This window comes from Trachinotus anak, unplaced genomic scaffold, assembly GCF_046630095.1.
Source record: "Trachinotus anak isolate AG129_WGS33_773 ecotype Australia unplaced genomic scaffold, CSIRO_AGI_Tana_v1 ptg000004l, whole genome shotgun sequence".
NCBI lineage: Eukaryota > Metazoa > Chordata > Actinopteri > Carangiformes > Carangidae > Trachinotus > Trachinotus anak.
In genome coordinates this window covers 4112085-4129710 of record NW_027273855.1, presented here as the reverse complement: position 1 = coordinate 4129710, position 17626 = coordinate 4112085, and the positions used below count along the sequence as shown (strand labels likewise).

The window sequence follows — 17626 nt, the reverse complement described above, 5'->3', positions numbered from 1 at the left end:
TATACGAAAAACATGAAAAGAACACAGGCTTTAAATCATGTGTTCAAACTACCCAGCCAAACATCAAAGCGGATTTTGGTTTATTTTATAATATGTTTTATCATAGTTCAACAATTTTAATAAATGGGGAGTCAAGATCATGGCATAAACATATTACTTACCTGAGACAGGGTAGCATCCGCACACGCTTTCCTGGCATCCTGAAACACAACAACACAGTCATATCTATTTCACACCAGTAACTTCACGATTAGTTTAACATCAGTAAATGAAGAGAGCCGCCTTGCAAACTTGAAAGCTGTTTTAGGACCTAGCAATGAATCAAATTCCTTTTATGGCACAAAGTAAAGCTTTTGTGCTGGTAAAAAATTCACAGTGAATTTTGAAACATACATGTATGTATGCATGGCGTCCACATCCATGTACGACATGTCTGCATCACAAACTGACATCACCAGTGGGGTCCGCATTATATTAAAACAGCATTACACAGTTTCACCTCTGTGACACTGTCCTTTATGATTGGGGCTCCTTCACTATTAAACCAAAGCCCTGTGTCAAAATTGAGTATCATATAAACGTGATATCATCTTAACTGCACTGTGACAAAGACAGTAATCGTTCTAATGTAGAATATTATAATACAAGTGGAAAAATTACACCACGTAAACTTTGTATCCCCTGACATAACCCTAACAACTCAGGAGGATTCTCACTTGGTTGCATGTCTCTATAATGATGTTAATGGGAACCCTGTGCAGACTTTAACTTGATGCTGCAGAAATCATCAGTGAAACGTGGCACAGTCGCTCATGATGGAATCTGTCTTTGGTGGCTGATTCAGAGCACTGCAGGCAATGGTTTCACTGAATATGATCATTAATGTAATGTCACTGTAGAGTGTTTTCGATCTCCAAACACTTAACCACAAAAGAGCCTGTGTTTTGAAGTATAATATCATTTTTTACCCAGCAGACCAAGTCTGACAAAATGGCGTCAGCTGTGCTGTATTTTTATAATGGCAACATTCATGGAGAAGCATTAGAATGGGAAGCCTCTCAGCAAAATCTGATATCAGTCTCTGAAGCACAAAACTTAATTGACAAAATGTCAATCTGGATTTGTAAACTATTGAGAACAAAAAAAATACAACAAAGCACCAGACCTGAGGACAGTGAAGGACTTACTCTGATCTGGTTCTTGAGCTGCTCAGCCTCCTGGCGTAGCTGATCCAGTTCACTCATTTTCCTCTGCTAATGGTGTGCTTCGCTCCGCCGCCTAGACTCTTGCTGATCTGGAGGAGACAAGAAATGAAAGGCTCAACATACATTCTACATACAGCTCATTTCCTGTCTCTCGTGTAATAGACAAAATGTACAATTAAGCAGCTCATACTGTCGACTTTTTACTCTGAATTAGAGTGTACCAAATTACATTTGAGATAATGGCCAAAGTGCAAAGACATTATGCGCTTTGCCTTCCATCATGATTTTATGGACATGGTTACTTAAACAAAATGCAGCAGGAGACCACATAGTGTCTCTTGAATCCAATGTGTAAGGCCCAGACAAAGTCGCAGTGAATCACAACAGCCCAACACTTTCTAGACAGCTCAAGACTTGTCCTCGCCAGCTTGAAACTGTTACCTAGCAACAAGCACTCGGCAGCTACTTTAGGCTTTCGATAACAATTTTGAGGATGATGTTGAATTTGTTCTCACTCCCCAACAACAGCAAACCCTTGGGTAAACATCTGGCCCCACTAAGCTGACTCCTCAACAGCCAAGGCAAAAAATAAATAACACAAAAAAAAAAGTAAAAAAAAAAAAAATCTGCTTGACCATAAGGGACAAAAACGTACCCTCTTAATGACTGTCAAAACTAAGCAAGGATTAAGGGTCCAGATATCAAGAAAGAGGAGAGGCAGACCACAAGACCAGCTTGGATTTCGTTGCACTACTGGAACCGCAAGGAGCTGAGTTGATGGGCAGGGTCTGCCGAAGCTGTCAATGCTCTGGCCTCTGGACTCTAAACTCTCCTCCAATGTCATCCCTGTAATCCTGGGACACAGTTGATTCAGCTCCTCCAGCCAAATCCGGTTAAGACAAAACCTGCTGATGATCCTAAAAGCAGTGGCTATCCCGCTGACCCCAATCCTCTGGTTGACACTCTTAGCCCTGACACTTTCACTCTCCATAGAAAGAAGACAAATTCCACTAAAAAAAAAAAAAAAAAAAAAAAAAAACACTACTGCAACAATTACAAAGTCAGGCTTACAGGCTTGGAGGCATCCTTGACATTGTACAACCACAGATTGTAGGTTGCACAATCATTACAACTTAAGTGTCCATACAAGTCACAGCAAATCAGCAGATAAAACTTTCCATTGAAACAGTTAAGTCCAGGATGATTCAGAATTTCAGTGACCACATCCAGTGAAGAAAATTAAAGAATTGTCCTCCTCTGTTCTCCACTCTCACCCACTTAAGGACCAATTACTCTCACAATTTTTTTAAAACCTTTTTTTTTCTTCTTTTTTTATATACAGGAAATACTCAAAGTAAGATCACTACCTATCTGTCAAATACAAGCTAACTACAGTACAATTTGTACTGCAAACAAACCTTACCTCCCTGTTTCTCTGGGTTTCGATATAGGTCTTTTGTCCTGGGGAGTGTGGAGACCTTCTGAATGAACACCTTATCCTTCAAGCGCCTGACATCTCCGTAGCTACCTGTCACCTGATTGGCCAGTGCTGATAAATGGGTCTGCATCTAAGCAAGGCGTCTTAACCCCCTAATCTTGGTGATAAAAACGTCTCATGGTAATGTCACTGGCTAATTCTTGTATTCTCTGTAATAGCCCTCTGTGTAACAGGTAATGAAGCCCAGCGGAGGACTTCTCAGCAAAAGCTAAAAGCTGGTCCGCATATTTTCCAAACACATACCAAATTATAAAATGTGAACTTTTGAAAAAGGTGTATAAGGCCAAGGATATGTTCCACAGGCTGATGCAGTCTAGGGTAGGGTGATTCAAACACCACACTATATGAATAACTCGACAGGACAGGACTTCTACTGCTGACAATTCTGTCCAAACCTGTCCTATAGACCTTAAAGCTAAAGAAACCTCGCCCCTAAAGCCTTGTACTACAATCTGAGTTTGTTTCCATTTTCTGCATATTTGTCTCATTATGTTTTTACCTTATTTCAAGTTTTCATTAAAATGTCACTGAAAGGCATGACTGCATGTTCCTCACCAGAGGGAAGGTGGAGCATGGCAGTAGGTGGTATGTATTTGGCTGTTGAATGTTATTTGAACACCCAAGAAACTTTGTCTCATGCTGTCGGTTCTTAAGGATTAACATCTGCCCAACTCTGCAAAGGGCCACTGATCCTGCTTCCCAAAATGTACTTGCTTCCTCTGTAGAGCTTTACCATGGCCCAGGAACTATGGGGGTGGAGTCTGCAGCGCTAAAACGTGGCTGACTGGTCACACAAGCCTTGTGGCTGTTAGAACATGTGAGCAGCATCCATTCTGTGTGCAAGCAAGCACGGGTTGTCCCAGCATGAAATGAAAATAAGACAGAGGGTTCTGGTAGTCATTACTCAGTAGTAAATATATCAAATCATCTGTACCATTAAAAAAGTGGACTACAGGATGTTTCAAATAAATAAATAAATAAAAAACAGAATGCCGGGCATACAGCCCTAACTGCACTTAGCTATTGCTTTAGCAGAAATGACAACAGACTAAAATGTGATTGAAATCTATATTTTTTATGGTCCAGACATTATTTTACAGGTTTTGTCAATGGTTTACTTTGACATGAGCAAAGGGAAAGTGAATTGATCAAGATGCCCACCTTGATCCACTAGGGCTACTCCGCTTTGATAGATTTCTTTAATCCATCATTAACCTACCTACAGATTTTATTTTTATACATCATTTTGTCTGATCTGATGGCAGATCTAGTAAACAATTAGAATGAGCCGCTCCCTGTCTCTGAGAGGTCCAGCAAATGGAGAATCAACACTGACTACCAAATTTGTGGGACAGAGGAATGCAGAATGACAGATACATCATGGAGACAAGATTTTTTTTTTCCAAATTCAAAAATGAAGATATTGCTGAAGTTGCAATATACACTACAATCATTATGATCTATGTCTATGATGGCAATACCCAGTTTCAGTTTTTTATGGGCGGACTCCACTGAAAGTGCCTGAACTTGTTATGTTTGGGTGTAGCAGAAAAAACAGACATTGGTAAGTGATTTTTCAGGAATCACACATTTAATCAAGGACAAGGACAAAAGTGCTGAAGGACTTCACTCAACGGAGGTAAAAGCAATCGCTTTTAAATCTGTTACTTGTCTCCTTCACCCAAGTCCCAAGATAATGCACTTTCTTGCAGTTAAAGGTTTATTTATGCAGTTATGCTTTTGTGTAACATTAGTACAAATGCAACTAGAGACAGCTAGCATTTGTTCTATGGTAACAATTAATATTTAACAGATTAGTCGCCCATATGAGTCGATGTTTTTACATGTTATAGCTGATGATGGTAATAATGGTAGTAGCCTGCTGGTTAAGAGGAAGCTTGGCAAACGTAACATCAACGTTGCTTGCGTTAAAGCTAATACTTACTTACTATGTTGTGAATGAAATTCTGTCGCTTTTTTGCCATTTACTAAACAAATGGGCTAGTTCACAAACTACAGCAACATGAGCGTTATCAGGGTGCACTGAAATGGCGGAGACAGAATGCGCTTTAAGTAACTCGCTCCACCAGCCAGAAAATATCTCTACTAACCGCCCTCCTCTGTGAAGTTGTTTTTGTAAAGTCACAGCAATTTATTTAAAAAAAAAAAAAAAAAAAAACAGGAGCCGCCTCAGAGGACAGCATGCAAACAACAGTGCTTTCTGCACAACCTGGTGCTTCTGAATTGGAAGTACTGAAGGATTATTCAGAATAACTTGGACATAAGTTTCACTGGTTTCACTTATTTTTATTATTCATTCATTTCACAAGAATAAGCATATCGGAAGCTGCTTAGGTTGCTTAGGTGCCTTGGTTCCAAGTATCTTTTTTGTCTTCAAATACTAATAATCCCTATCTGTATTGGCGCTGGAAAATAGTTAGTTGTAAATAAAAATCACCCAGTTTAGTCATTTAAAGTGCAGTCTGTTAGCATTTAAGTGGCATGTTTGGCATGTTTGACTGCAGCTCTGCTGATGTGCTGCAGTCTAGCACGTGTGTCAGAAGTGACAACAATAGCTTTATGGTTTGTAGGCTAGCTTTCAGCCTTAATTTAAATGGTCTACAGATCCATATTGGGTCCTTTTAAAATGTAGCCTGCCAGTTTTAGTGGATCAAACAGAACCTAACATTTTACGTTAAATGAAGTCATATTTGGTTGCAAAGCAAAACTGTAAGATCAGTCAAAAACTGCAAGTCTATAATCTATTTACATGAGTAAAGGCTTGGCATCTTTCCATGCCCTTACTGCAGCCATCTTCACTTCTCCCTTGTTTTAAGTGCTTTTAGTCGTCATTTTGGCTTGAACAATTGAAACACATACTCAGTTAGACTGAGGTCAGGTGATCGATGCTGCCTGTCAGGAACATTCCACTGTTTGGTCCTTAAAAAAAAAAAAAAAAAAAAAGCTTTCCTAAAATTGTCTCAATTTTCAAACTGCTTTGAATGAACGAATTACAAATCTGTATCTTTTACTCATTGGCCTATGTGCTCAAAAATCACCTGGCTTCTAAACTGCAAAAATTCCTACATCGGGTCAATTTCAAATTGATGAAATTTGGAAGAATCTCTACTGACAAACACATAAAATAGAGCAGTGTTCTTTACTGGTGATTAGTATTAGAGGTGTGATTCAGAGGACTCTTTTTCCCTTGTGCTGGTGGTGGGAGTGTTGAAACCACTGGCAGCCCAACAGATAGAGCCTCGACTTCACTGCCTTCTCTTTCTGCCAGCTATTTTTAGAGAGGTGGTGGGGGAGGAGGAGGAGAAAGAGGAGGAGGGAAGCAGACTTCACATTTTCCAGCCACTCCTATCAGCTCCGACATCTCGAGCACAACACAGTGAGAAGGAGAGAGGAAGTGTAATTCGACTCCACACACAAATGCACTTCATTGGTATTTCTCCTTCCCATACGGCAATGATTCTGCATTTACCATTCATTTTCGCACCATACTGACTTATAAATGGGCTCGATGAGCTTTTTAATCAGAAAAGGTGTTGCTTTACTCAGGGCACATGATGATAAAATGTGAATGGACAAAAATGTAATTTAAAAACAGGATTGCTAAACAAGTAAAATGAATATATGGATGTCAGAAAGCAAAATTTAAGATTTTCTTTAAACCTTTTAAACAGTAACTTCTGTTATATTTGAAATCATGTAACTTACAAAAAGATGAAAAAGTCTTTACCAATTATCTCATACTTCTTAAACCAGATGTGTAATGTTAAGGAAAAGGAAAGTAAAACTGCACAACTGCCCTATGAACCTTACTGACACAAAATCAAAAGTGGACCTATGATATGACTGACAATAACACTTGAATGCTTTTTTTTTTTTTTTTTTTTAAATACTAAAAGACTTGAGGATATCTTGATGAAAAACAAAATTAGAAAAGGCTAAACAGAAGCTGTAGAGCATCAGGTGTGGAGGGATTTAAATCACAGGATGGTCTAGTGGGGTTTGGCAGTAGATTTTTGGGGTAGAGGATTGACTCCACTCTGATGACATAAGGAGTAAGGTAGGTAGTGAGATGTTCTGGTGCAAAAGAGGATAGAGACGAGAGGCAAGCTGGAGGACAGAGCCAGATTAAACTAATGAGAGTGAACAAGCAGAGGACAATTGGGAGGGGAGCTGCTAATTAACCCCTTGGTGAAGGGGAGCAAGGCTCGGTAAGCTTCCCAGCATTAAACACTGAGCAGCGGAGGCCTACGCTTACTTCATCCAGGGCTTCTCCGCCTTCTCAAAATACAGCATCTGGTTTTTAGACAAACCAACATACATATACAGATGATGATTATCTATGTGAAGTGACTGATGAGTCCTGTAAACATAATCAAATGATAACACAATTATCAGTGATGGGAGTTTCACAAGCATATTTCCCTTGAATCATAATGCTCTTTTTCCACTCCAAAGTTGCTGTACAGTATTTTTAGATTAGTCTCACACTCAAGAGTTTTTGTCATACCATATATACCAGAACACTAGTCATGACTACTGTCCATCTCCTTTATAGACCATGTCCAGATTAACAGGTTAAATCAGAAAATACATCTTTTTCTCTGTTTTGCAAAGTTAAAAACTGGTCTGCTTAAAGTCTGAGACAAACACTTACAGCAAACCAACAAAACTACCAAAGAGCACATCTACCAGTAATGCACATGTATGATCAATTTCATAATAAAAAGTATTCATTATAGGTTGGAAAAGTGACATCTGCACAACACTATCCAGGCTGTAACAAGCTTCTTCACATCTTTAGGTTACCACAGCAAATAAACAGAGCAGATAGAAAACAGCAAAGGATTGTGTATAGCTGGTACCAATCCAAAAATTGGAAAAATGCAAACATCTTTAATGGACTGGTACTGGTTATACAAGCCCAGAACAGTTTCCTATTCCTTATTTGTTTGCTCTGAGTACATCAGGTGATACAGGTGATAAGAAGATGCTGCATCCCTCTCCGTTAAAGCACTGAAACCAACAGCATTTGGTACAAGAGAACTACAATCACATTGTAACAAGCAGTCTGAAATAACAGACTGAAATATGACAGTGTACATTGGTGACCACAGGGAAGACAAGAAAAAGAAAGACAGAAAATGTGATTGGAACATCCCTGCTCATAAATAAAGACTAGGTTAAAACCTAGTGTATGGCTGGACAGCATATGGTCCGAACTCACATATGCAATATTTTACATTTTAATACAGCTTAGTTCCCAGTAAAGCTGTTCCGTTTACTAGTAGCAAGTAAGAAAATAGTGACTTCAACATGGCTCATTAAAACTGTTAACCAACAGTTACTACCAAACCATTTTCAAATTGCTGCTCTGCACTGCCAAATTCCTGATTTTATAACTGTGAAGACAAAAATCACCAAACACATAAATTAAAGACAAACTGTGCTGTGATTCCAGCTATAATTACATGCAAAATGATCACAGGGAAAGTTAGAAGCGACAGAATTTCTTTATTATTTTGTCTCTCACACAGCACACAGCCAACAAACAAACTGCTGCTTCGCCTCTCTGCCACTCACTGAACAGAGGAAATACTGAAAGGTGTGCCTCTCACTTACGGGGCATCATTGACGACTATGGAAAGTAGCTACGGTTGGTCTGAAAATTTGTTGCCAGGTGCTTTTTGGAAAACAGATCCCCAAAGAGGAGTCCGTAAATGTAGCAACAAATGCGCCAAGTCGGCAACACTGCAGGTTATAAAAGCACTCCGCCCCCCCAACATTCACTTATAGAAATGGCTGGTGCCAATTCATTTTGAAAGAGCATTGGCCAGTGGGGAAGTTCCAACACTTGGCCGGCCGACCAATGGTTTAACTTCATGACTGAGTCACGTAGTACTTGAATGACCAATAGTGCAACTTGATCAACCAGTCAGTCAGTGACATTCCTGTTTACAGGGCTAGCCCTATGTAAAAAAAAAAAAAAGAATTAAAAAAAAGAAAAAAAAAGAAAAAGAAAAACATACATGTGAGAGGAAAATGTACATCCCTGTGTAATTATATACATATATAATACAATGATGTCAGACTGAACCATGATTTCTTTCCATATTGCCCAGCTGAGAGACACAGACAGTCATGTATTGAGCACGAGCTAGTGTTCGAAAGGTGGGGTAGAGATGGTGGGCTTAATAATTCATGCTCTCCTGCTTGGATGGCAGCTGCCACACCCTTGCCTTCATGAGTGTTGCATCCCGTCTTCCCCGTCCGATTGTTCCTTCTTACCCACATCTCTGTGGGACCATATTTTTTTTTAGTGCTTCAGAGTGCCATTTAGGTTGTGGCTGATTTCCTGCTCCCGTAAACACACAGTATGAGGAGTAGAGCAGGATATGGATGTGGCTGGTCTTTGTTGCAAGTCAGTTAGTAGCTGGCTATGGCAGAGTCTCAGCTACTCATCTGTGTCAGCATGCTGCCTCCGCCTTAATACGAGCGCATAGCCTCTCAAAGCAGGCGTTTCCTTTTTAAGGGTGTTTCCCTAGCTGTGCTTGTCTTTCTCTCTTCCCTTTGTCAAAACATTCAGCGGATGTGGCGACAGCACACACACTTTACAAATACACTCGCTCTGTGGTTTCTGCTACTACCACTGCACTTGCCAGTGTCCATCCAGGCTTCGAACCAGACTATGCAATCAGCTGCATTACAGTCACAAGTTACACAGGACATCCTGACAGGCAGACTTACGTTAACAGACAAACGTAGGGATAAAAAAGGAGAGACAGAGAGGGGGCTGGTACTTCACACAAAATTAGGTCAGTCTGACTTACATTAGGCCTAGTCCATTGCTGCTAAGCAAGTAATCAAGACTGACTGGATGCAAGAAGCTGAGCATACTGAGGATGACATGAGACAAGTGACTTTGATGAGCTAGTGGGAGTACATTACAGAGGTGAAGAGGAAACCAAAAGGTAAACAACTGTAATCACTATCAACCTCAAACCGGTAAGAGCTCGTATGTATTACTGTATCGTTGATTTTGTTGTGTTAATGCTTGTACAGGTGATCAAAGCGTGAGGAAACTACTATCAAATTTAGGCATAAACAGAGAAATACACTAACCCAGCACAGTATGTTAAACACCTGTACACCTACTTATCATCAAATCATGTTGCTGCAGTGCATTACATATAAATCATGCAAACAGAGGTAAGGAGCTTCAGTAAAAGTTCACATCTAACACCAGAATGACTGTTGGCACCAGACGGGCTGGTTCTATTTTTTCTCAAACTGCTGATCTCCTGAGATTTTCACATACAACGGTCTCTAGAGTTTACTCAGAGTGATCCGAAAAACAAAAAACATTCAGTGAGCGGCAACACCCTGTTCATGAGAAAGGTCAGAGGAGGAGAATAGCTGGACTGGTTGGAGCTGACAGAAAGGCTACGGTAACTCAGATAACCACTTTTCAATGTGGTGAGCAGAAAAGCGTCTCAGCATGTGCAACAGATCAAACCTCGAGGATGATGTACAACAACAGCAGAACACGTCGGGTTCCTGATGGCCAGGAACAGAAATCTGAGGCGGTGGAATCAAGCTACGTCCACACGACTACATTTTCATTTTAGAAATGCATTTTAAAACCAAAACGAACTCCGTCCAGACGACTTTTTAGCTCTGTATCAGAAACGATCCCTGTCCGTTCTAACACCTGAAAACACATACATATACCACCATTCAGGTACACTGGGCATGCACGAGCTCGTGTAAACAGGAAGCAGATTGTCAACTCTGCAGCTGATTAGTCGCACAAAATACTACGAATGAGGAACATCAAAGGCAGTTGTAGTGTTAAATGCAGAATTTAACAGCTCAACAGCTGATAGCAAAGAAACAAGGTCGTAACTCTTTATTTTTTACTCATGTTGCTTTCACCACTGGTAGTCGAGGCTGATAAGACCAATCAGGGAGTGACGTGGGTGTTTACGTCTTCATTTCCCGTCCGGACTACGATGCAACCCCAGAGTTTTCAAACTAAAACGAGGCCTGCAGCGTTTCCAAAACTCTCCATTTTCGGAGTAGTGTACACCGGAGCAAAAGCATTTTAAACAAAAATGCTGTAGTGCGGACATAGCCACAGGCTTAACAAAACTGGACAGTTGAAGACTGGAAAAATGGAGCCTGATCTGATGAATCTGGAGGTGCTATCTGACCCTACTATCTGTGCTGAGGTGCACAGACCGTAGGGTCAGAACTTGTCATCAATGGCCTGAATCTATGGACCCACCCAGCCTTGTGTCAGCTGTCCAGGCCTGTGGTTGTGGTGTAATGGTGTGTGGAATGGATTTCGTGGCAAATTTTGGTGCCTTAATACCAGCCAATCATCATTTGAATGCCATAGCAATTTGCCCTGTAGCTCTTATGGTTACTTGCAGCATGATGATTTACCTGAATCTCAAAGAAATGTTTCAGGCAATTTGAGGAGTCCATCCCACAAAGAATTGAGTCTTTTTTATGAGTGAAGGGAGGCCCCACATAGTGTGTGCATGGTGTTCTCAGTGCTTGGTGAGCATATGCTCTGTACATGTGAGACTAAATCTAGTCAGACAGAAATCAACAAAAATGTTACTTTACATATTCTTCAAATCTGCTTTGGAACTGTGGTTTCTGCTCAACTGAAGTGTAGCATTTCAGTTAAACCATGTTCATCCAAGGGAGGAGACTAACTGTGTAACTTTTTCTTAGACCTAATACTTTTGTAGACTAATGGACTTAGGTGTTTGCAATATATGACGACATGCACTTTCTCACAGATAGCTTCTTGACAGCCATCTGCTCTGCATCACTGTTTATGTGACCCCTTTCACTTAGAGATAAACACTGCAGTTGGTTTGAAAATGCAGGCTGTGTGAAAGAGTGTGGTTGTAGTTACAGCACAACATGTGTGTGAAACCAATACAAACCTGGAAGTAAAAAAAAGAAAAAAGAAAGTAATTTTATCCCATATCTGATGATGTAAATGTATCATCATCAGTTCCGCAAAGCAATAGCTGACGAGAAAAAATGAGCTTACTGGATCCCATTCCGACTTTATCAAATCATGACAATTTAAATGGTTACACACGTTGTGTCTAGCTCAGAGCCAGAATGGAAATATGGCAGATGGCTGTAAAACCTCTATTCCTGTCTTACAATGACAGGAATAGACTTAAAGGTCTTGGTGCAACTGGAACGGCTTTTAGAAGAACACTCTGTCTGGAGAGAAGCCACCTCATTTCTTCCTCTTCTCTCCGTCCATCCATCTAGTGGAAGAAAACTCTTTGCAATATTTACAAGCGTTCTCCCAACCCTGCGCTCTCTCACTTTGAGTTAGGGAAATCTCTCATTGTGCCTCAGCGCCTCCAGTCTAACAGCTACTGACAACCACTGTCAAGCTATAACTACCAAACTGCCAACAATATGACCAGTCAATTGTAATGTCAAATAAAACAGCTAGAAGTTTAGAATAGTACGCTGCCATCATCCAAATCTCCGGGCATTTCTGATGGACGGTGTTGGCTTAATGCCCTTTCTATTCCCCACTTTTCTGAGATTGACCACACCTTGAAAAATGCATTCACACTTCATAGTGGGATTAAGAGATGATGTCCAAATCCTGCACAGGCCTTTCTGCCACATCACCTTGCTTTACTAATTTACTGTAGCCCTCCTTTAGCTGAATGTGAACTGTAAACCTGGTTGATGTAGAGAAGTACAATCAGATCAAGATAATAAACATGGTCAGGACACTCCTGATAAAAACATGACCTTATTCCAGTTTTGATTTTCTGTTCAACAATCTTATTTTGACATTTTTAGAAGTGCAAAATGCAGGCAAAATGATACTGTAAGAGCAAGTGGGATTCTCCCCCTGCCCCCCTTTTTCTTTTTTAGTCTGGTTGGTGGGTGAGGGTCCATCTAAGTGCTGTGGGGAAGTGATGCATGGTAAATGTAGCTGAAACACAACCAGGTCACAAAGAAGGCAGGAACAAGGGGGCTGATGGTGCAGTAAGAGAAGACAGAAGGGGATTGCTCCTGGACATTTCTTAAAAGCCCCCTCCATTCTCACTCACTTTGTCATTCTTTCCAGCACATACATCCTCTCTCTCTCACTGGTGTTTTCCTACCAAACATCAGGGCAACTGCAGCACCGGAGAAAAGAAAGTGAATCCTTACTCTGCCTGGCTGCCCAGCATCAGCATGAAAGAATATATTGTGAAATGAGCTGTAATTGGTGAAGTATGAAAATGTTTGTAAATATGGTTTTCCATTTAATTTTATATGCCAAACTGCTCAAATGCATCATTGTTCATGGAGAGATGGTGATGGATTGTTTACATGGTTGGGAAAGACTTTAGAATAACAGTTTTTTATACAACCCAGGTGCTATTTTATGTAGTGGTGGACACTGATTTTTAGTTAAAATTTTACTCCCAATTTGACCAAACTTAATTGCTCAGATGTCTCATTTCAATTAAGAAATGTAAGTATGTAAGTGCCTGGTAGACATTGAAATTATGAGCCATGTGATACAATTTGGCTTACACAACCAAGAGTAAATAAAAAACACTTCCACTCTTCAACTATTCTTTGAATGGTTTAGCCATGTAAACACCTTAATGTATATGTAAACGGTGTAGGGCTGCGACTAAGGACTATTCTCATTATTGACTAATATTCTGATTATTTTCTCAGTTTCTCTTATCAGTTAGTCCGTAAACATCAGAAAACTGTGAAAAACTGCCATCACCGTTTTGATTTCCATATAACAGTAAGAAAGAAACACAGCTACAAGGGTATGTGACAGCACTAATATGGTGGTCTGTTTGATGATGAACACAAACACCCCCCCTCCCTGAAACACGAGAGTAGAAGCAGCACAAACTGGAATTGCACTGAGCAGCGCGCATACCTCCATCAGGGCTGATCATTGTCTTTCACCAGATCTGGATTATTATCTGGACCTGTACCGAACTGTACAAACTTGTACATCAAGAAGATACATAGTTCTCATTTTTACATCAGCAGCCATATATTATTTGCTGAGACATAAATGAAAAATGTCAAAAAAATTCCTGATCTTGCAATGTTAAGGGGAGAAAAAAAATCCTTGATCCGCCCCTTTCACAGGTTGTAATGGGCTCTTCTCTGTCCCATGCCCCATGCCTCCACCGAGTTTGGTGCAAATCTGTTCAGTCTTGCTGACAGACAAACAAACCAACAGACACAGGTGAAAACATGACCTCCTGATGGAGGTAAATATAGTAAATTGACAGGAATAACAAAGTGGCTACAGTCAGAACAACCACCAACCCCAGCCTTGCCTATAGCGGCAAAGGGGAGAATGGTGGTAGTTCTTCTTCTTGCACAACCATGTCATTATAAAATTTGGGATGTTTCTGAGTGGCTGTCCAACAACAGTGTGACCATTAGCACTGTGCCATGACTGACCACTTCTCCTAATGACTTACAGTAGGCAATGAGCAAAGGTTGACAAACTTTAAATTTTCTTTCACCAATGTCTGAGGAGTAGGTGGATTTCAAATCCTTATGGGTTTCAAGAAGAATGGCTGAAATGAAAATGAACAGCCTCGGGCTCCATAACCCATTTTGCTCCACTGAAAGTGGGGCAAAATCCTGGGGCTACAAATGAGTATGCATAAGCTGACACAGTTCTGATCATGATATTCTGCTCAGTTTATGTGCACAATTTATGTGACTGAAAAGTGAAACGGTACAGCACAGCAATTTTCTAACTTGAAGAAGCTAGCTTTACCTTTTCCCTGAATAGTTTGGTGTAGTGGAATTGTACCAGAAAGATGGTTTCATTATTCAACTATTCTTAAAGGGCTGTCTTTAGAAAAAAAAAGCATCTTTCAGGACACATTGGAGCTGCATGTGTGACATAAAAACCTTTCCACATCAGTGGACTTGGAGCCATGGGCAATAAGTGTATGATGAAACCCTTGCATATCCTGGACACCAGTCACACTACCTAAAAACTTAAGAAAAACAACTGTCAATGACACAATGCAAAGTTACTAAGGATGCCAGGGTGTGGACATTTTCCCAACAGGTAATAAACTCATGACAGTACCAGTGTTACTGATTTCACCAGACATTTTAAATAAAACATGTGTCTGCTCAATAGCTACGGATTGGAAGTGTTACCCCAAATGCTGCCATCTTCCTCAGGCAAAGTTTGCACATTGCCTCATTAATGTTATCTGGTTCCCTTTTGGCACTGGGTTTAAACCCTAAATTGGTCTTAAAAGGTGAGGCAACATGTGACTCTAACTTGCCTCCAAAATTAATTATGTAAATACGGTTTCAATACAGGTGTTACCCATGGGACTGACAGGCTTTCTTGTGTGCATCCCACCTACTGCAGCTTGTGAGGTGGAATAAGCTCCAGCCCCTTGTAACCTTTCACAGGCTAAGTACATACAGAAAATGGATGGATTACATGACTGAAGTTCAGTATGCTGCCGGTATCTTAAGTAGAATATTACCATTATAAAGCAATTCAGTATTATAGAATCATTTGACTTTTCATGAATACACATTTATTGGGATTTGTTTCCCCAAAGCTTTAGGTCAAAGCTTCCTCAAAACTTTCAAGCCTTGTAAAAACAACTTTGAAAAGGCTGAGGGTCGAAAATACTTTTTGATTGATAGCGCTGCTGCCCATTACTTCCTGCTGCCTTCCTCATATCTTTCTGTTAAAAAAATGTGCCACAAAGTCCTTTGTTGTTATACCATGCAAATGAACATGGTGCATTTCTTTATTTTTTTTTAAACCTTATCTGAAACTAGGTGTGGGTATCAAGCCTCAATTTAAAGGCAAACTGATTGTGTTTTAAAAATCCAATGCAGCTCCTGCTGCATTGCTTGTTCAAGCTGCTGCCTGTTGTGCACAAGTTCTCTTGCTCTCAACACTACCTGTCAACAGACCACTATTGCGATAAGAGTCCTGTTTTTGGTCTTTACAATGAGTAATACAAAATTATCTTAGATCAGGTAATTTCTGAGACTGCTTATCACATTATAACAAATAATTTGTTATTAATTCATCATCATCATCATCATGTATTCATCATCTACACTTTTCAGCACTAATTCTTCAAAAAAAAACTTTACTGCATGATTTGAAATAGGCTTGTGCATACTTACAAACATTACTGAAGCTAGATGGGGGAATTGGGGAGCTGTCCCTTTAACGGGGCACAATTTTATGTGTGCGCTCTCTCAGTGTGTGGCTGTCTGTTGTTGGTAATGTCTGGTGATAGGGGACATAACATCAATGGGAGTGACAGTAGAGTTTAATTGATTGATTAGTGAAACATTCCATGATGCTGTGTGCTCTTACTAGACAGGCTGCATTGTTGGTAGGAACAGCAGACATTAGCTATCATAAAATAAGTACAAACAGGAAAATAAAACTAGCTTAATGAGAACGACAAATATCTGACAGTAGAATTCACTATACGATGTGAGTAATACAATCCTGACCATCACAACACAGAAAAAACACAAGTCTCAGAACAAGGCTTAAGCAAAACAAAATTCCAGACTAGCAGTAGTGTTGGCTGACAAAAAAAAAAGTCACATACATTAACAAAGGTATGTTTTGTGCTTTGGACAGCAGCACAACCAGCTTTTCATACAGGGAAATGAATGAGTTAGATTAAAAAAGGAAAAGGAAAAAAAAGGAAAGAAGGTCAGGCTAGCCCAAAGCCAAAAGCATGACTTTATTTAAAACATAAAATACAATCCTTTGATTGCATTAATAATCTTACCCCTCCCCCCATGCTTTCTCTCCAAGCTCCCAAGAGAAGAGCAAGTGTGTGTGTGGGGAGTCACATGACAGCTAGCCCACTCTTTTGCTCAAGTGACTGTGGCCTTTCTTGCTTTGGAAGAAATCTCACTAATACTGGCAGACTTTCCCTGTCACCTAGGGATTCAGGTTTGGTCACATTTTCCCTGTGGCAGTCAAATGTAAGGGCTAGAATGTAAATAGACACAGAGGCGGTCTCTATACAAAGCAGAGCAGATGTTGGCATGCAAAGTACTGCTTGGGCCTGTGATGGGCTTTCAGCAGGGTTCCACGGTGTCTGAGTGGTGACAGGCTTGTGTGTGGGTCATTACGCGGCCCTGGTGCCACTTACTTTGACTATTCAAAACATTGGCTAAGCCCTTTTGGGTGGTGGTGACAAGCTATGGATACATAACAGCACCTACAGTCAAACTACACACAAATCTACACACTGTGCAAACACTAGGTAGATTTTCCTTTGTTATGTTGACCCTGGGGATAGCTTGGGGAGAAAAAACAAATCATAACGAAATAGACAAACAGAAAAGCGTGCTTAGCAAACCAGAGATTCAGGAACACAACTGTTGATTGCGTTACTGTACAAAAGCCTTGTATAAAACAGGTCCAAAGGGGACTGAAATGAAATAGTCAGAATACATATTTGGCATACATCTTGCTGCCACCTTGTTGTGCGGCGGTTCCCAAATGTAACTCAAGCATATCCGCCTCCATATAATTGATATTTCCAATGCTATGCCGATGAGTGGATAGGAAGAAAATTGGGAAGCTCCTGATGTCACGTCAGAGGAGACAATACCCCTTTATACAGAACACATGCATATGATGTGGGTCTACTGAATGGGCATTCAGCTTGTGCTGTACACGTTTATGTGTCACAGCTGTCACAGGTTAATCTCTGGTTGTTGGCTGAGACACCAGTCTGTAGAGTAGCTCCACAGACTTACAGAATTACCAAATAAAAGTTAATCATAAGTTTCACTTCTTTCCTCTTGACCATATATGCGCATCAGTTTTCCCCTCGCTTGCCCA

At 40.3% G+C, this 17626-nt stretch overlaps 1 protein-coding gene across 3 annotated transcripts in view; it reads right to left on the bottom strand.

Annotated features, from left to right (window-relative positions):
- Positions 1 to 17626, bottom strand: part of gnb1a (guanine nucleotide binding protein (G protein), beta polypeptide 1a) — a 39006-nt gene that overhangs the window by 13514 nt on the left and 7866 nt on the right. The window contains exons 1-3 of one of the 3 annotated variants that reach the window (XM_071475319.1): positions 2629 to 2740; positions 1188 to 1294; positions 162 to 200 (exon numbers count right to left, since the gene is read on the bottom strand). In XM_071475319.1, coding sequence (XP_071331420.1) covers positions 162 to 200; positions 1188 to 1244 — 96 coding nt within the window. In that variant the 5' untranslated portion in view covers positions 1245 to 1294; positions 2629 to 2740. Of the gene's footprint in view, positions 1 to 161; positions 201 to 1187; positions 1295 to 1860; positions 2021 to 2628; positions 2741 to 17626 lie in introns of those variants that run through there. The other 2 variants (XM_071475320.1, XM_071475318.1) reach the window with 2 other exon arrangements.